This window comes from Nelumbo lutea, chromosome 6 (assembly GCF_056320005.1).
Source record: "Nelumbo lutea isolate HS-2025 chromosome 6, American lotus-T2T, whole genome shotgun sequence".
NCBI classification, from domain to species: domain Eukaryota; kingdom Viridiplantae; phylum Streptophyta; class Magnoliopsida; order Proteales; family Nelumbonaceae; genus Nelumbo; species Nelumbo lutea.
In genome coordinates, this window is record NC_142689.1 from 24,118,574 (window position 1) to 24,139,149 (window position 20,576).

Consider the following 20,576-nt stretch of genomic DNA (forward strand, 5'->3'; position numbering starts at 1 on the left):
GTCACTCTCTGCAATTCCCGCGAGGCCGCGAACTTATATAATCGTCGACGAAGGCGATGACTGTTTTGTTTGAAGAAGATGATTTGCTAGGTGGCCGGCTGCTGGTTGGCTTGTCCAGCTCGATATTCAGGTCCGCATTATACCTTAATCGATTAATTAATTTTTAGTTATTTCTCTCTCTCTCTCTCTATTTTTTTTTTTGAATTTTGTGTATATTTTTTTCTCTCTGAAATGTCTCTGAGAATATCTCTTCACTATTTAACAGTGCAAACTCACGTATAGTTCTATATTTCCGTTTTGTTCTTCCTGCTTGTTTGTCACTTTGGTATTTTAGTTTTTTTTTTTTTTTCGTTCCTTGTGTTGAGACTTGACAGTGAAGACAATTTGATGGTTCATGTGTCCGATTTGTGCAGTCTTCTCTAATTATTTTGTTCCCTTAGGTCGTGATTTAAAAGTTTAGAACTTTTAATTTCTTTTTGGATTTTTGAATGTATTTCACGTAGGTAAGCCTTAAAGTTTAAGATGATGAAATTGATTGAGTTTCTTCTGCAACTGTATGTTTCGATTGTTTCATACTATTGTTGTGCAGGAATTTCGGGTTTTAGCTGGAACTTGTTCTGGTAGAAAATTAGGGTTTTCGTTGGATGGTTCGGATTTTCGTTTGCATTAGAGGGTTTGAGCAGGAAGTCCCCCCCCCACCTTTTCTCTGTTTCTTCTGAATCCGTTTTACTGTAGAGGTGGTTTCGAGTTGGTTCTTCCCTTCTTCGCCTCTTCTATCGTTCTTCATTTTCTTCTTCTGTAATTAATTTTGGGTTATCGCTTTTGTTGTTATTTTTGCTTTGTCTTCTCATCAACAGTAACGCAGACCCTTAACACGGCTCCTTTTTTGGAAGAGATTCTTTAGACCGTCTGTAACCTTTCTGCTCAAATATTCAAGCTTTCCTTCTGCTAATGCATTACACAAACAAAGGGATAAGTTGTTTCTTTCATTTCATCTGATTGAAGCCTCGAAGGAAATCCTTTATGGTGGCTTTGGGTTCGGGTAAATTTATTAGGGTTTCCTGTATGGGGGTTTTTCTGTGAATACGGTTGACCATTTCCCCCTTCTATACGGTTTGTAGGGCTGGCTCTGGACAGCTACTTGGATTCCAGCCACCAGTTGGCGGTGCCCCCTGTGGCTCTGTCTCGGGTGGCTGGAGGATCAGTGCAGTCATCCTCAAGCTCTGGTATCTTTTTCCAAGGAGATGGGCAGTTGCAGGTCCCAGTGCACTCCCACTTGAAATTTTCTTTTGGGAACTCGTCGAATTCTATTCCAGGTGCAGGGCATTCAAATTTGGGCCTGGTTTCTGGAGACATGAATAGGGTGGTCTTGAACAGCACAACAAACTCAGGACCAAGTGTTGGAGCAAGTTCATTAGTCACAGACGCCAATTCAGCACTCTCTGGAGGACCTCATCTGCAGAGAAGCACTAGCATCAACACAGAATCTTATGTGCGCTTACCTGCATCACCCATGTCATTCTCGTCCAATAATGTAAGCATTTCGGGCTCTTCTGTGATAGATGGATCCTCCATAGTGCAGCAGAGCCCTCATCAAGATCAGAGCTCTCAGCAAATGCAACAGAGACAGCAACAGCAAGGGGCCTCCACTGCTTCATCACATCCAACACCACAAACAGGCCAAGTTTCAGTTCCTACTGGCACCCATATCCCAAGTTCCTCATCTCAGGAACCAAATAATCTAACCCAGATGCAAAAGAAACCCCGGCTAGACACCAGGCAGGAAGACATCCTGCAGCAGCAGGTTATCCAACAGCTACTGCAGAGACATGACTCCATGCAGTTTCAAGGTCACAATCCACAGTTACAAGCCTTGATTCAGCAGCAGAGACTACGCCAGCAGCAACAACAGATTTTGCATTCTATGCCACAGATGCAGCGGGCCCACTTGCAGCAGCAGCAGCACCAACAGCTTAGACATCACCTGCAACAGCAAGTGATACAACCACTGTCTACCACAAAGCGCCCACATGAGAATGGTGTATGTGCTCACCGGCTAATGCAGTACATTTATCATCATCGTCATCACCCACCTGTGAGTTGGTGCTTTCATTGAGTAAACTTGTTTATTTGCACCCATTGCTTTCTTTTTTCCTTTTACTAATTAAATATTCTCATTGGGTTGCTTTCTTATATTATTTTCATTTTTTGGTGATGCCAAATCATTTATTGGCTCAATTGAGGGGTTTGTAACTCTGCTGTCTTTCTTGCTCTTTTAATAGGACAATAGTATAGCCTATTGGAGGAAGTTTGTGGCAGAATATTTTGCTCCTCGTGCTAAGAAAAGGTGGTGTCTATCTTTATATGATAATGTTGGACATCATGCCCTTGGTGTTTTCCCTCAGGCAGCTATGGTCAGTTATTTTACTAAAAATGTATTCTCTTATTATCAATATATATCCTTTGTAATGGTAATGTATGGCTTTGTACAGACGTGTGTGTCTTCATTCTGTTGTAACCTATCACTTCTATAGATGCCTCAGTGTGAATCAGGCGGATTTATCAAAATCCCCACCACATGAACTCTCCAAAATTATGAAACCTCATTTTAAATGCCTTGTCAACCATTTAAGCTGTCCAACAGGGCATTGTATATTTATGTTTTTTCCAGTTTACACATGATTTATGATCCATTATTTATTGTACCTTTTTCAATTAACATGAAATTAGGAAAACAATGATAAACAATTCATATAGCTATGTGGAAAATAGGCAAAGGCTGTGAGTTTAACTTGTCAATTGTATGCGTAATTTAACTGTTTTAAAAATAATATAAAATATTATTTATGTGAGACATGTCCACCAATCCTACCTTTTGGGGTTCACTGAGTTGGACTCCTGGACATGTGTCAGATTCCGACTCCCATGTGAGCCCATGCAACACTAATTGTGCTTCTTCCTTTCTTTTTTATTTTTGGTCAATATTATTGTTATGACAAAAGTTAAAATCTTCCTTTCTTGTTTGTTTCAGGATGCATGGCATTGTGGCATTTGTAATTCTAAAACAGGAAGGGGATTTGGTAAGTAGATTAGGAGTTTAATTAACCTTTTAGAACATGTCTCCTATGCTTTCTTTTTTGCATAGTCTTCTCGTTTTGATTGTCATGTTTTCTTTCTATTGGAATCCCTTTTTCTTGTGCCTTTTCTTATTTTTTGATTTATTGTCTCCAAACAAATAGCATGATTAAACACATGATAGGATTGGACAATGAATGGCTATAATTGGCAGCCTTGATCATATGTTTGAGGCCACATGTGTTGATGTCCAAATTGGGCACTCTCTTCTTGGTTCCCATAGAAAACTATAGATGATAGTTTTTCCCCTTTTGTCAATCAGATAAGGTACTGTATTTCATTGATTGAAGTATCAGAAAAGATTATACAAGTCAGCACCCATGTACACCAAGATAAAAAGACTGCAAATTAGGGGTGTTTACGGGTTGGTTGTAGGTTTTTTGCTCAACCGAACCGACCTGGTCAGTTTGATAAACAAATAACCTGAAACCGACCGGTTATAAGGGAAAGCCAACCCAAACATGAAGGGTCAGTTTGGGTTGGTTTTTCAGTTTGGTTGGTCCAGTTTAGTGATGGCCAATTGGTCATCAAGGGTGATTTATTGATTTTCAATCTCCTTTACCTTTTTTTGTATATGGCTCTTATTGGCTGAATTGGCTCATTGCGTGTTTGAGTCAAACACCATCTTTTTCTAAGTCATATAGGCTGCTGAGTAAGTAACCCCAAACCCAAAGCTGGTTGCCATTTTTGTGTAAGCCTCTTCAACTTCAAGACTATTACAAAAAAGTTATGAATGAAGGGGAGCCTAATTATCTCCAACTTCAAGACTAATATTAAAAAAGTAATAACTAAAGTGGAGTCCAACTGTCTATATTTGTAAAAAGTATTGTGTAAAGTCTTAAAAGTGGAGGGAGTCCCATTGTTTCTATTCCAAAACCAGAAGTATTAGACTTTTATTAGCATAGTTGGTTCGGTTTTCAGATTGAAAAACCGAAACCAACCCGACCTGTTGGGTTGTTTATATTTTATAAAACGAGACTGACCAAAAGTTTCAAAAAACCGACCAGATCGGGTTGGATCTGATCAGTTTGGTTCTTCTTGTGAACACCCCTAGTGCAAATAAAAAAGAATGATCATATGGTATCTCCTTAGCCAGGTGAACTGACAGCCAAGGGTAAAAGGTGTCTGCTGCTTTCTTTATAATATCTTCAGCTATACATCTCTTGTTCTGAAAAACTTCTGTCTTGTTGTATTTATTGTTTGCGCTGCAAGGGCACTTTTGACATTTGACATTTTTTCCTTTGCTGCCTATAAATAATAAAAAGGAGTGCTATCAGAGCTAAGATCTGAGATCTTAGATTGAGACTTCCACATTTCATGAATAGTGTGGTATCAGTGCTAAGATCTGAGACCTGAGAGCAGATCGTGACAGCTTTTTTGTTTATTCTTCATCTTCCCTAGATTGAGACAGGAGAACCACATTGGTTTGATCCGAGACAGGTTCATGTGCTGTTTTCCCTCTTCTATCTTGGTCGTAGTACCAAAGACAGTTCTGTGGTTGTGGTGGCCCAGTGCTATAGAGCAATCTAGAAGCCCCTTGTGACCCTTTGTGGATTGTATGATTCCCTTATGTTGAGGTTTGTGACCTGTGCTAGGTCTGGTATGACTTATTATCTTAGTAATAGTTGCAGAGTGCTGTTGTTTGATGTGCAAGTGACCTAGTCTTGGTCCTAGAAGAGTAGTGGTGTTCCTAAATGGGAATTCAGTAGTGTTATCATCATTTTCTGTTGGTAGAGGCTTGTTTTTGGGTCTCAGCTTGTTAGGAAGATGCTGGTTTGCTCCAGAGAATGGTGTTTTCCTTGTTACTCTGTGTAGACAGCAGTGAATAATCTTATTTACCTAAGGTGTGCTCTCATGGCATTTGATGATATTGCTACCTCTAATGTTACCTCTATTAGTAGTCATGGAGGACCGGACAATGGAGTGGACCATATGAGTTTTCCCATGACAATTACCACACTTGATGGTATGAACTACCTAGCATGGTCCTAGGAGATTAAACCGCATATCACAACTGGAGGTAAGATTTGCTACCTAATTGGAACTGTGAAGGAGGAGCCAACATTTGAAACTGCAAAGCATGGTAATTGGAATCAGGGGAATTATTTAACTATGTCCTAGCTGCTTCCGTCCATGTTTCCTTTCAGTTAAAAAGAACTTTATGTGTGTGAGTTGATACATCCTAGGAAATTTGGGAGCAGGTAAAGTCTCCTTACTCAGAACAGAGACAATACATTTGGATTTATCAATTACAAGCAGAGTCCTCTACATGTAAGCAAGGGGAACAAAGCTTATTTGCTTATTACTCAACCCTTACTTTAGTCTAGAAGGAGAGAGATTATTATCAGAGTATTAAGTGGAAGAATTATGAGGATGCCAAGGCTTCTATAAGAAGTTGGTGTCCTAACAATGTGTTTTTGCCTTCTTACTTGGGCCGAATCCTATATATGAGCCTATTAGAGTTCAACATTTGAGCAAAAGGGGTCTTCCTTTTCTTGGAAGTGTATGCTCTAGTCTAGTTTGAGGAAAGTAGGGGTAACACAATGAATGCTCCTGAGGGGTAGCAGATAGCCTTGCTACTAGGGGATGCATGAGTGGTATGAGTCATGCAAGGAAGGGAAAATTCCAAAAGAAAGGGGATGACAAAGACAAGCTATGGTGTACTCATTGTTAATGGTCCAAACATACTAGGGAGACTTGTTGGAATCTAATTGGAAAGCAAAAATGGACTCAAAGGTTAAATAAAAAACTAGCACAAGACCAAAACAAGAAATCGGGTCAAAGGAAGTATACTTCAACGAACATGGCATGTCAGGAAACTTAATCTAATTGTTCTACTATGAGCAATCAAGAACATTTCTCTAGTGCTAATCTTGGTGAGGACATCATCAACACCTTTGGCATTCACTTAGAATTGTATGGTAGGGCACTTTGTTAGATGGATTATAGCCTTACCCCCTCCACTTCCTTTGCATCTACATCAGCTAACACCACCTTTGCCTTCCATGTGTCTTTTCATTCTACGAAACCTTCCTAGATTATTCATTTTAGAGCCTTAAATCACATGACTGGTAAGTAACTTTGTTTCAATCCTATACCCTTCTCCGGTTCTCCTCGGAAGAAATAAAGTGGGACTTGTTGGTGGCTCTTTCTCCTCCATAGGAGGTTAGGGATCTATATCTCTTCCATATGACCTTTTTCTTTCAAAAATTGCCTATTGACTTGTTGTCCATTAGTAGTGTTACTAGCTCTTTGAATTGTTTAGTGACTTTTTCGTTTTTGTGTGTTCAATGATTTCACCTCTGGGAAGACAATTGGTAGAGGAAGCATGGTCAATGGTTTCTATGTGTTGGCTAATAAAATTGGCCTTGCAACTATAGAGTCTACATGTCCATCCTATAAGACTCAAGTTAACTTATGGTATAACCGCCTTTGTCATATTTCTTTTAAAGGTTTTGTTTCTAGAGTTATTCAAGTCTATGTCAGTATCGGAGTTATAGTGTTATTAAGAAAATGTTGTAGAACTTCTTATCCTTCAAGAACTAAATGACTTGATTTTCCTTTCCATATTGTTCGCTTTGATGTGGAGGGCCCTGTTACTTGACCTTCAAAGAATGGTTACAAGTATTTTATTACACTTGTTGATGACCACTTTAGATACACATGGGTTTATTCAATGCGTTTTAGAGATGAAGTGCCAAGACTAGTGAAAGACTTTTAGTGTATGCTATTTACCCGGTTTTAGACTGAAGTCCATATCACAACATGACTTTCCAAAAGGTTACTTCATGTGTGCCTCCGTTTTTAAGTCTCTTTGCTTCTCCCCCAAACAGTTGGGTTTTCTAGCTAAGGAGATCTGGTCTAGACTTGTTCCTCCTAAAATCATTATTTTCTGCTGAGAGGTGTTCTATAGAAAGATCAATACCTTGCATTGCTTGTAGAAGAAAAGGCCTTCCATGCATTTGTCTCCTAACTGGTGTGTACTTTGCGGGGCTAATGGTGAGGATTGCTCCCACTTACTTTTAACCAATGTTTTAAAAGGCGTGGGTGGTGTACGCATGGAGGGGCGCCTCTAGGCGAGGTGCTCTCAAAACGTCCTGAGGCGTATACTAGAGGCGCTAACACCTCTAAGCATGCTAGAGGCATACGCCTCATGCGCCTCATGCACATCTGATATAAAAATACAAGAAAAAAGAAAACAAATGAAAGGAAAATAAAGGGAAGGGAAAGAAAAAGAAAGAGAAGAAAAAAAAGAAAAGGAAAGAAAAGGGAAGAAAGGATAAGGGGAAAGAAAGCGGTTTGCCCCCTGCCCCCTTCTCTTGCGAGCAAGCGAAGCGAGCTTGCCTCCACTCGACAAGAGTCCCCCCTCCCCCCTTTCAACTAATGTTATGCATCTTTGTTCTTCTTAATATAAAAGATTTTTATTAAAAATAAAGAAAAAAATGAAATCCCTCATTCATCTTCATCCTCCTCCTAACCCCCTCCTCGTAAGGAGGCTTATGCCTCCTTGTGTTTGGGAGGCTTATGCCTGTTGCGTTCTGAACTACGCCTCACGCCCCTAGGTAGTGGAACGCCTCACGTCATGCCTCCATGTTTTAAAACATTGCTTTTAACCTGTTCCTTTTCTGCTGCTATTTGGGGTTGGATCTTTGTCTTGTTTGGGTGCAAGTGTAATCTGACTACAGCCGTAGGATAGCTCTTTGACCCTTCCTCCTTTGTGTGGCCCATAAAAAATGGTAGAACAATGTGGAAATGCATTAGAGCTGCTGCTTTGTGGACAATTTGGGAAGAAAGAAATGCGAGGCTATTCCAAGAGAAGTAGAGAAGTATTCAGACTGTAAAGGATTGTATTTTGACCAAGGTTCAAAATTTTGATACATATCGGGCTGTTTTGGCCAATACATATTGTATCAGGGGCTTCCCAATATGCCTCTACAGGGGGTGTTTTAGGGGTTTAACCTGGTTCAGGGGGTAGACATGCCTTAACTTGACCCCTTTGAACCAAGTTAAAAAAAAAAAAACTAAAAAAAGGGGGAGTGAGCCCCGACACAGTCCGATACACCCCTTCCGGCATATCAGGAAGAACAAGATACCAGGAAGAACTCTTTTCACACATTCTCTTTTGATGATATTTGGAGGAATTGGATAGTTGTGGCTAATAACCATATCAGGAAGAACAGGATACCAGTTGTGTGGGTGCCTTCTTTGGAAGATTGGTTAAAGTTGAATTTTGATTGTAGCAGCCAAGGCAACCCAGGTCCTTCAGGGATAGGAGGGATGCTGAGAGATAAAGACAGCAACATTTTAGCCTTGCTCTCAGGCCCTGTGGGTATAGGAGATTCTAATAGAGCTGAGCTTCTAGCGGCTGTACATGGTATTCAGATTGCAGAACAGTTAGGAGTTCAGAATTTCCTTATTGAAGGAGATTCCAAAGTTGTGGGATGGCTGACAAATCCAGGTTCAGTTATTTGGTGCTACAGGGTCCTTCTGTGGAATGTTAATTGGTTTTCAAGGAACATGACTGTTACCTCACAGTGGGTGGGTAGAACAGCTAATACCATGGCAGATGGGTTAGCTAAGCAAGGGGCCTCAAGGGAACAATTATTTTGGGCAGCTCTGTAACTTGTTGCTTTTTAGTCTGATGTAATAATGTTTTGTTGTTTAGGAGAGGTATCAGCTCGTGCCTCTCCCTGGGAAGCCTGTATTGACTTATCATTTTGATCTCTCTTTAATAAAATCTTATTCATTTATAAAAAAGGAGACATGACTTTCCATATTGGTCATGTTGTGATAGGTAATATGACTGCTTTGGGCCCTTGCCAAACTAGGTTATCTTTTGCAGAATTATTATCTGATGAGCATGTTGGGAGCTTATATTAGCTTTAGTTCATGGATATTTTTTGCTAGTAAATATAACTGGAGCTTTTAGGTCTACTTCAAGCGCGTTTAGGTTGATTTTTTTTGGTTGCTAGTAATATGAATCTAGCTGGAATGCTTAGGTCAGTCAAGGGTGTTTGCTTTAAGAAATTACCATGATTACTGTTGGTTTCTGCTGCCGTTGCATTAGTTTATTGTAGCTAGATTGGTTATACGCTATCTTTTGGCTTGGGGTTTAACTACCAGGGTTCTGTTTTTTTTTGATAAATGACTGCCAGGGTTCTGTTTGTATCTTCATTTTCTTTTCTAATACATTTACATGCTCAGTACTAGGGGTGTAAATAGTATCTGCTTGTTCAAGTCTGAATTCAAAACCAGTTATAGGGATATAAATGGTATAGCTGACAATTTGGCTAAACAAGGAGTGGGACAAGAGCAAATGTTTTGGGTACAATTGTAAAGCGGAATGTAAAGGGATGAGTTAGTTTGTAAGAGGTATGTAATAGGGAGGTAATTGTACTTCTCTTTGGATGATGCACACACACATATATATATATATATATATATATATATATATATATATATATATATATATTAGGAAATTGTTGAAGTATTGTAAGGGTCCTAATTTCAAGTTATGGAAGTTGTTTTTAACTCATTTTATCAGTGACATAATATTAGTTATTTCTAGTCCATCTTATTAACAACGTATTTTCTTGTCGCTTTTCAGTTTAATTTATTAATGGTATATAATATTCAAATCTGATCCAAGTCCAATAGGAATCCATGGATGAAGATTCAATTGTCAGAATAATACAATTGGATTTGTATCTAGGTATATAATATATCCAGTCCTTTTACAGCCCTAGTTACTGCATTATTACTTGCTCACTGAACCTTATTTATCTGCATGATGCTTGGCTAGGCTGTCTTCAATTTGATGCATCAACTATGTTCCTGACAACTATAAAAAAAATCAACAATGTTCCCAACTAAACCATTTCCTTTGAGGCTTTAATAGAAATATTTATTTATTTTTTCTTTATTTAGTTATTTAATTCTTTTTCATTATTTTTGCGACAGAGGCAACTTATGAAGTACTCCCAAGGCTTAATAACATAAAGTTCGACAGTGGTGTTATTGATGAGCTTTTGTTTGTGGATATGCCACGTGAATGTAAGTATCCTTCAGGAATAATGATTCTGGAGTATGGAAAAGCAGTTCAAGAAAGTGTTTATGAACATCTCCGTGTTGTTCGTGAGGGTCAACTTCGTATTGTATTCACTCATGATTTGAAGGTAAGCAATCAACCATGTACTTTAGGATTATCAATCTGTTATTCATTTTTTTTTTTAAATCATTCCTTCTTTTTCTTGTTGCAGATTCTGTCTTGGGAATTCTGTGCACGACGTCATGAGGAACTTTTCCTCCGTAGGCTGGTGGCACCACAGGTTTCTTTTTTGTGCTTTTACTTTTTCTTTCTTTTTACTTGGTGCAATGTTTCTGAGTCAATTTGGTTTATGGACTAAACATAATAGGGCTTGGTAAGCTGAGTCTAAATACTATCATCAAATATTATTTTGATGTTTTTTAGTGGTCTTATAAACATTTGGATCTGAATAAGAAGTTGTTTATGGTTGAAGTGATCTCCTACTTTGTGTCTCTGTTTCTGCCTCCTCTGTCTCCTCAATTTGGCCTTTTGACTTTTGGAAGCTTTTTGAAGTAATATCATTTGATGTACTTTTTGAGTTCATCTTTGATTCTTCATAACCACATTAGGTATGGTAAAGCATCCAGAAAAACAAAGATATCTAGGTAATCAACTGAAACCTTAGAAGTTAAAAGGATATGTGTTTTTTACTCCTTAACTGCAATAATGAGATCAAAGTAACTTATTAGGAATACGGGATGGTTCTACTGGTCCTTGGGTTATTCTGCATCACATCAGGGTTTCATTCAGATTGGTTCTAAGATCATTCAACATGGCGGAAGGTTTTTTTTTGTGGCTATGGTTGGCTGAAATTGCGAACTCTTAATGGAATAATGGTTGTTTTGTTCTGTATTCTCCTTTGCTGTTTTATTTGTTTGAGGTTCTTGTTTCTTTTTCTTCTTTATCCTATCTTTTTGGGAGTTGGTCTTTTCAACCTCATTTCTTAACAAAAATTTATGGTTAATGATGAAAGAGTTATTTCCTATCTTTTCAAATGGAAATAATTGGTTCAGGTGTTGTTTATATATGTTGATTCTTTTTTTACCAATGCCTTCAAATATGTTGCAATTTGAAACATGTTTTTGCACTTTGCAGGTGAATCAGTTGGTGCAGGTTGCACAAAAATACCAATCTGCTGTTTCTGAGAGTGGAGCTGCTGGGCTTTCAGCACAGGATTTACAGGCAAACTGCAATATGTGAGTCCACAAACATTTGTCTAGCCAGACAATATTTCCTATTCCCAAAGGCTTAGTGATGTTATGATTGTTAGAATTGCTCTATATTATTCCACAGCTAGTCCTTTTTATGCTATATTAATTAGATTTTTGTGCCAACCACACTACTTTAATCAATATCCTTTTTGCTGCAATCCTGGCTCTTTAGACCCTTAAATTTGCAATAGATCAGTTATTCTTACTAATGCTGTAGATGGTCTTCTATGCATATGACCAGACCGCCTTAGTCTATTTTGCTCATTTTCTCAACCTTCAGGGCTACTTGTGGATTCCCATGAATATGCTGATTTTTGAATCCTATATTTTCTAGTTTTATATTTGTCCCACTAAACGTTCATATCTTACCACACTCATTTTTTGGACATGTTTTTTGACTGCCCAACTCTCTACTGCATACAACATTTTGGCTTTAACTGTTATATAAAAATTTACCTTCTAGCCTAGGCCTAGGTGGTACTCTTTGATCACAAAACCCTAGATGCACCCATCCAATTCATCTATTCCTTTCTAATTCCATGAATGACATCCTCCCGAGTCCTGACCTCTCCAATGTTTTGAATTATCAAACCAGTATGATGAAAGATGTCAGATTGAGGCATCTTTTGATCTCCAATCTTAATTATTAAATTTATGTTTCATAAATTCTATTTTAATCCTATTTATCTTAGTAGTTAGTACCTATTGATTGTAATGCAGTCTCCATGGATCCACTTTTACATTTCCCACTCTAGTTTCATCAAATTAATACTATGCCATTCAACATTTGCATGAAACCTCTCTCCTAACATGCTTCTTAATTCATTCATGACTAGTGTGGATAAATAAGGATTAAATGCTGACCCTTGATGAAGTCCTGCTTTTATTACAAACTCCTGTATCTCCCCCAGGTGTTCTTACATCAGTCATTGACCATCATTAATGTACTTAATTAGGTCCATATGCCTGTTTGACACTCCTTTTATGGGACCTACTATATTATTTCTCCAGGGACTATCAATTCCAATTGGGCCTGAAAGCATTGTCATCACATGACCATCTTCATCTCTAAAGATTCCTCCCACTCTAAAAGCCCTTGGATTTCCAATGTTGCTGCCATCAAATTAAACTTTATAAAGCCTCTCTCAGGTGGTGTCCAGCTTTTTCGATCCACAACCTTGATCCTATGCACCACTCTAACCATGATACACTCAATTATCGCCCCCCTTTTTCCTTTCTTGCTCGTTAAAGATTCTTGCATTTCTTTCCTCCCATAACTATGATTCACTCAATGATATTGAGACATTTTAATTAATAACTTCAATTGAGGGATAGCTTAATTGGCCGATCTCCTTAGCATATGGCTGCTCTAGGTAAAAAATCATTAACTTTCACTCTTCATAATTCAATTAGTTGACAGCAAGTTCAGTCAATACACTAGCAGTCAGTCTTGCTCTAGGGGTCACAAATAAGAAAGGTGCAATATCATGAAACTTCTTTTTCTTTATCTTTTTTTTTGTGGTTGTCAAATAAACTCTTTTAGTGGTTTTATCCTTACATCCTTTTTAGGTCTAACCATGGTTTTAACCCTCAATCTTAGTGGAAAGAAGATGGTCATGATAGTCATTGTACAATTTAATTGTATTAATCATCAACAAAATTCTATATTTATGTTGCATCAGGTGACCAACAACCTATTCATGGTTCTAGCTAGTTGAGCTGGTTATACTTTTTATAGGAAATTGATAAAGTGGAAATGCAATATTCTATATTTATGGTTCTAGCTAGTTGAGCTGGTTATACTTTTTATAGGAAATTGATAAAGTGGAAATGCAATATTCTACATTGGAGAAATGCAATATTTTTCCAGGGAGTGAAAAGTAACATTATGTGATATGCCAAACAATTGATTCACTTTTTGGATGCTTTCAGCCCTCAAAAGAAGTAGTATTCTATATTGCTTTGTTTTCCTTAATCCCTTTGAGATCTTCTATTTATCTCCCTTCTTCCATTGTTCTTTATCCCCCTCTAATTTTCATAATTGATGTCCTATTTAACTTCATCAATTTCTTTCTTCTTTCTTCTTTCTTCTTATGTTAACTTTAGTTGTTTCTTTCTCTTGACATGTAACTGGTGTGTTGATTGGGGGTCAAGGATTTGGGTGTGTGGTTTGGTTATGGAGCTACCTGTACAGAAGCGGCCAATAAAGGGGGAGTGTCATCTTCCCTCAAAAGAGTTTGCCTCAATATCTAATTAAAACTCAACTAGCTCACCAAAGATTATCTGGATTAGGTTCTGGATCTTCCCGTCCCCTTCATCTAGTCTTCCTTACCCCAACTCCCTTGTATTTCCCTCAGATATAGAATCATTAAGTTAAGTGTGATTAGATGCATTTGAATCTGCAAAATTCAAACATCGTGAGGAAGCTGAAATAATATGAACTACAGTTGGAGTACCTTCAAGATAACAAGTTGCAGGAGAGCTAGGGGAAGAAATAAACTGTGCATTTAGAGGTTGTTTAGTTTGACCACAAGGTTCTGGGATGTGTCACCCTCTTGATTTTTATCAGGGGAGGTAGCATTTAAGAATCAATTTGGAGGTCTTCAAACATAGAAGGCCTCATTGTGGTTTCAATCATCCATCCATTTTCCATACATTAAACTGTGCAGTGTGTGCGTGTGTATTAATTCAGTATCTGGTAGGTTGTTCCCTTGATAGGTTTCAGTCTTGAGATAGTACCTTGCTGGATTCCATGGATTGTTACTAATCTTGCGACCTCTATCAGTGCCATCACTATTGTGTGTCCTCATTCTCCAACCTGTCTTCTGCAAATGGAATGTTTGCCCTAGTGTTGGTCCTTGTCTACCTTCTATGCTTTATGTGAGTCTAAGCTGCCCATTCTTGACATGTCATGCATATCCTGTTCCTCCTCATAGTTAACCCGGTCATCATTAAGTCCCCATCATTCTTATCTCTAATGACATGGTCTAGAGGTGCCGCCATTAGAGACTTTTTTTTTTCTTTTTTTTTTCCCTGCTTGTGTACATCTTAGATTGTTTTTCCAAACAAAGGTCTCTTGTGGGAACTATGATAGGTGGAAACCATTGTCTGTCACCCAAGCCATCTGATCAAATTCTTTTGGGATTATCTAAATGACATGACCTATTAAGTTGTAACATGCACCTGGCCCACCTGGGATTTCACCATCAGCCTGGTTTGGTTCTGCTCCAGTGTCAGTCTGGTCTAGGTTGAGTTGCTTCAGCTACTTGTTTAGGTTCTCTTATTGTCCTGTCTATTGAGATTCCAATTGGATGGTGTATATTACTGATTTGCCACCTATCTGACACCATCAGCTTTTTATCTACCCCTTCTGCTGATTTCAAATTTGTCCTTTGGATAAGAGGGCAATGGCTCAGGTTTTGTTTCGAGGTTCGGTATGTTGAGAACCCTCTTTTCGTTGCCTCTTTAAAGCACACCATACCAGCATAATTTGGCGGCCTCTTTTCCTCATCATAGGGATTTGCCACATCTAGCCCCTTTTGTCAGGTTATCATTGTCTAACATTGGTTCTCCTGAACAAAGAGAGGCTTTGCATCACATGCCAACCAAGGTTCCAAATATCAATACACACTGACATGCCAGATGGAGTGTATTGGGTGTTTTGATCCCCCCTACCCTTTCAAAAACCTGTTTAGAGGGGTTGGCCTAAGGCTTCTCTACCCCTTGAAACAGGTCAGAACACCAGATCTTATATATTTGGCATATCGGTATCCCCCCGATACGATGCACATCAGCCAACAAATTAATTTGTGTCTATGCATGTGGACCAAGTTTTTGATATACATATTTTATACTTTTAAAAGGTTCCTGACAGCTGGGCGTCAGTTGGCAAGACATTTGGAGTTACAATCACTTAATGACCTGGGATTTTCAAAAAGATATGTTCGATCGCTGCAGGTACATCTTCATGTATCTGATGTTATTTGATTAAATGATTTATAGTTGTTCTGAATTTCACTGCAGTGTTTGTTCTACCTTTCTGCTTGGCTCTCACATTTATGTACTGTATCTGTCAACAGATAGCTGAAGTTGTAAGTAGTATGAAAGACTTAATAGATTTCAGTCGGGAGCACAATATTGGACCTATTGGTAAATCATTTATTACTCTTTTATGACACATCTTTTAATCATCAGCAGTAAGTATCATTTCATTAGTTTATCATTGGAACCTCCAACTTAAGAAAAATGAAGCAAGGGACCAAGTACAATAGCCAAGGTATCTGGAATCTGCTACATGCTATCACCTTGTTATAAACCCCTTCCCAGGAACCTCCCCTCCCCCATCACACACATTTCCTTGTGTCCCTGCTCTTGCTAATTTATCAGCAATAATGTTGGATTGATCTAGGCGTCCACCTGAATGAGCTGTTCAGTTTAGAGGGCAATCCTTTTTTTTTTCAAAAACTTTTTATACATGATTTCTTTGGATGTGTCCCCTATCACAGGTATTCCCTTATGACTCCTGTTATTGCATATTTATCAGCAATAATGTTGGTTTATTGAGGTGCCCACCTGAATGAGCAGTTCAAATCAAGCTGATGCTGGGTTTTTTTCAGTACTCTTGACATGATTTCTTTGATTTTTGGTTTGAAATGTGGCTAGCATGACTAAAATAATATTTTCAACATTACAGTCATATTAATGTGACTTTTCCATGATGCTCTCATTTTAACCTTGCATGTGGTAATTTGATTAAAATATATAGGATAGCGATCCTTCATATATGATTTTATCCCCTTGACATTTTTAATTAATGAAAACTTGGCATTTCTTTTGGACTTCCAATGCAAAGAAAACTTCCAATATTTTAGATATTTTGCCATTTCCTTAATACATTATTTATCTTTTCCTCTGTACTATCTCAGTCTCTTGCTATGTGTGTGCATGCAGATGTGCTTGTTAAACATGTACTAATATAAATTCTTTTGAAAAACCCTTTAGATAATACTTAAATATGGTCTGCAAGTGATGGGGCTCTTTACATGCATAGTTGTCAAGGCGATGCCTAGGTGACAAGGTGCCCTTTGAGGCTCGCCTAGCAGTTTTCTACTTCCTACCATAAAATACTATTTTATTCATTCTTTTTTGAGATTATAATTATAAAATAGAACTTAAATGCTGTATTGAACCCTCAAAGACTTAAAAACCTGAACCAATAAGTAAGGAAGAACTTAAAATTTTATCTAATCAGCACATTTTCCTCTTCCATATATTCTTCTACTTCTTCTACTACCAATACTTTTTATTTTCTTCTTTTCCTATAACAAAAATAAGGGTTCTGCCCCTATATTTTTTGAATTTTCTTTTCCTTCTTCCTTTTATTCTCATGAATATGTTGATTTTCTATACTTTAATATGAAATTTATACTTTTCTTATGAAAATCATGAATAATCATTAAAGAAATATGGTTATGGTACCTAGGGAACAGAACTTCCCTAGAGTCTATGTTTTTAACATAAAAAATTCATCGCCTTGCCTCGCTTGCGCCTTGAAAACTTTGTTTACAGGGTTTAAAAGGTAGGTTGGGTTGAATATGGTCATGAGGGTGACCTGTGGGGATTATAGTTTTGTAATTTAGAACCTTTGGGAGGAGGGGTAGGGAGGGAGGGAGGGAAAGAGTGGCTATTGTGGATATCCTTGACCTTGCAAATAGAAACCACTAGAACTCTATTTCGGCTAACCTCTCTATCAATTGGGTAGCCTGCAATGATATGTAATTCTGGGTAGTGAGGGGGTGGGGAATCATCCATTGTTTCAAAATGCTTTTATAATTCTGTCGAGGATATAGAAATTTTATTTCCCATCTTAACATGAGAAGTTTCCTCATTTGCAGAAGGCTTGAAGAATTATCCTCGACAGACTTCTACAGCCAAGCTCCAAATGCAGAAAATGGAGCAGTTAGCAAGTGCTCAGGGTCTGCCAACTGATCATAACACCCTTAATAAACTTATGGCAATGCATTCTGGATTAAGCAACCACATGAATGGTAACCACATGGTAGGAGATGGAGTTTTGAGTGGCACTGCACAGGCTGCAGTTGCACTGAGCAATTATCAAAATATGCTGAGGCAGAATTCTATGAACTCAAACCCTAATGTGCTCCATCAGGAGGCTTCATGTTCCTTCAACAATTCTAACCAAGCACTCTCTTCTCAATTTCAAGGTCAGAGGTCTTTGGTTCCAGGATCTATGCCAAATGGACCAGTAAATGGCTTATCAAGTTCCCACCAGCAGCAGCCTCAACAACCACTACACTCACTGAATGTTAATAACCAAATCCAACAGAACCTCCGACAATCCTCTCATGGTAACCAGAACCTGCAGCCACACATGATCCAGCAGTTGCTACAGGACATGGTAAGTAACGGTGGGGGAGGAATGCAGCATCAGCAGCAACAGCAACCACAGCAGCAGTGCCATGGTGGGCAAAATGCAAGTAGAAGTATGGGAGAGAATGTTTTAAATGGGATAAGTGGCACCAAGGGTGCTGCTTTGCCAGGGAAGGCTGGGACGGCAGGTATGTTTGGAAATGGGCTAGGGTTTGGGAACATCGCTGCTGCTTCTGCAACCTTTGTTGCCGGTAGCTTTGTGGGAGTGACACCAAACAGGAGCAACAGTTTCAAAGCTGCTTCTAACAGCATCTCGTCAGGGGTTGGTGGCAATAACAGCTTCAGTGAAAGAATGGCGGATATGCCACAGAATCTTCATTTGCCTGAAATGGTCCAGGATATATCTCATGATTTCACAGATAACGGGATGTTTAACAGTGACCCTGGGGACCTGGGTTATGGCTGGAAGGCATGACAACTGGGTACGTGCTATTTATTTGACTGTTACTATGACCAACGTCGGGGAAGTGACCCAGCATGTACTTTCTTTTTTTGTACAGGACTCGGGGAGTTTTTTAATGACAAGAGTCTTGGCGTTTGTCATTGTATTAACATGTTCTGGTACCCTGGCTTTCTGTCTTTAAGCTTTTACGAGTTTGGCAGTTTTGAGGTTTGCCATTTCTAATTTCACCAAGTGTAATCTAATCATCTCACCATCTTGATTCTTGACACTTGTATTTATGCTATGCTATATTATTCCTCGTTGCATCAGCACTTCATTCACATGGCATGGATTTTGAAGGCAACGAAAAATCATGTAATGTCCTCTAAAGTGGAGGCTACCCACCCGAGTTTATAGGGGGGGGGGATTAGTTGACTATGAGGGAGCTGCAAAAAATATTTCTGAAGGGGAGTGTAGTTTAAAAACCCCTATAATCTATACTATCTACAAAAGAGCGAATGCTCTTTTTTTTTATAATTTTTATTGGATGTTTTCTACCCTTTTTGTCTAAGTATATAATGAGCATAAATGTTTTTTACTCTCATTTTAGAAACTGACCACTTTTAATGGATCAGAAACTGTCCACTTATAATAATAGTTCAGAAACTACACACTTATAATGAGAAATTACTTATGAATTATAAATAGTTTTCTTAGAGATACTGCCACGTGCAAATACATGTACACATTTATTGGTTTACTAGTTGGTTCAAAATTCAAATATAGTTATTTAAAGTCATTCTCAATTTTTTTACTATTTTTTTTATGGATCAAATATGGATCCAGCCCAGCCTGAGCCCAAATTGAATCCGTCTGGATTGGGCTTGGATTTTTGGCCCTTCGATTAAAGTTTTTTTTTTGTTGTTTTTTTGGGGTTGGGTCTGGGCTTATCTCTTAGGTAGCCCAAATAGAGGTGCAAATGGATCGGAGCATGATCTGAGATTCGATCCTATTTGGTCAAAATTGGATCACCCCTGTCCGAATCTTTAGATCGGATTCAGATTGCCCCCATCAGATTTGAGAAGATTCGATTTGATACATATTATATATTTATATTATAAATATATTTATTTATATATACATATTATAATATATGTGTTATTTATTTATTTATCTATCAATATATTTTTTTATATTATATTTTTATAAATTGTTAATAATATTTGTTTTTTATAAAAAACATGTATATATATGATGAAAATAATTAAAAAATATTTGTATTTTTTGTTTTTACTTAATTTAAATTAGTATATTTTATTTTTTCTCTTTTAATAATTCATTAATTTTTAAAGAAAACAAGTTGGGTTGGATCATATCTGAAGATCCGACTTATCGATAGGATTCAAGTGCAAATAGAGTCCTATTAGATCTGATTATATCCAGCATGAACAATATTGGATTGGATTTGAATAACCTTGATTTGAATTCGATCCGTTTGCATACACATACATATACGTTATATGTATATATGTAGATTTTTGCATACACAGTTACATATATATACATACATATTTGTATGTATATACATATTTACCTATATAAAAACATATATGCATACATATTTACATATATACATACATATTTGCATAAATCCTCAATTGCATACATACATACATACATATATAATTTTAGAACTGATTTATTAATCAACACGAGCCCTTTCCGGGCCTAAGCCCAACCTGAGTACATCAAATTACATTGCAGGTTGTGCTCAAATTGGGAAGATTGAGCTTGACCTCGGGCTTGGGCTGACCATAAACATGACCCAACAGCCCCAACCCGCTCGACTTACACCCCTAGATCCCTAACAGATATCATTTTAACTCATTTTATTAATAATATATAATATTTTGATAATTTTTAGTCTAATTTTTTTATACTATTTAATATACAATTATAATGGAAGATTTCTAGATGATATCTTATATCCCCCCCCCCCCCCCCACCCCTCCCAAGGGAGACATGATTAGGGACTCTAACCACTTGTGATGTACTCATTGTTTTCATTCGTATAGGTGATTTGAAAGACTGTGTTGAGGAGTTCAATAGAAAAAAAAAAGAAAAAGATATCCATTAGAGTAGGTGTGGCCACGAGCTACTCAAGCTTGTTTCGTAAAGAGTTCAATTCGGTTCGGTTTTTATTGAGCTTGAGCCCAATTTACAAGCTTGATTAATAAACGAGTCAAGCTTAAATATATATATATATATATATATATATATATATATATATATATATATATATAATTATAGA

At 37.7% G+C, this 20,576-nt stretch overlaps 1 protein-coding gene across 7 annotated transcripts; it reads left to right on the top strand.

The window, feature by feature from the left end:
• Nucleotides 1-18,594, top strand: LOC148847979 (putative transcriptional regulator SLK2). Of its 7 annotated transcripts, XM_088949331.1 has the most exons (12): nt 68-130; nt 590-737; nt 858-2,095; nt 2,283-2,414; nt 3,032-3,080; nt 10,096-10,310; nt 10,395-10,463; nt 11,318-11,418; nt 15,297-15,390; nt 15,513-15,582; nt 17,328-18,305; nt 18,384-18,594. In XM_088949331.1, the coding sequence occupies exons 3-11, from the start codon at nt 1,355-1,357 to the stop codon at nt 18,296-18,298; spliced, it is 2,442 nt and encodes an 813-aa protein (XP_088805457.1). In that variant the 5' UTR covers nt 68-130; nt 590-737; nt 858-1,354; the 3' UTR covers nt 18,299-18,305; nt 18,384-18,594. The 7 variants fall into 7 exon arrangements, with proteins under 7 accessions (XP_088805455.1, XP_088805450.1, XP_088805451.1 ...); XM_088949329.1 differs by lacking the exon at nt 590-737 and having other exon boundaries at nt 1-130; nt 1,122-2,095; XM_088949330.1 differs by having other exon boundaries at nt 64-130; nt 590-2,095.
• Nucleotides 18,595-20,576: the final 1,982 nt, after the last annotated feature.

Excerpts from the sequence above, each read along its gene's own strand:
- LOC148847979 (XM_088949324.1), top strand. The coding sequence starts at position 1,355 with ATGAATAGGGTGGTCTTGAACAGCACAACAAACTCAGGACCAAGTGTT. Across the intron at positions 15,391-15,512 it reads GATATGTTCGATCGCTGCAG|ATAGCTGAAGTTGTAAGTAG; the intron begins GTACATCTTCAT and ends ATCTGTCAACAG. Across the intron at positions 15,583-17,327 it reads GCACAATATTGGACCTATTG|AAGGCTTGAAGAATTATCCT; the intron begins GTAAATCATTTA and ends CCTCATTTGCAG.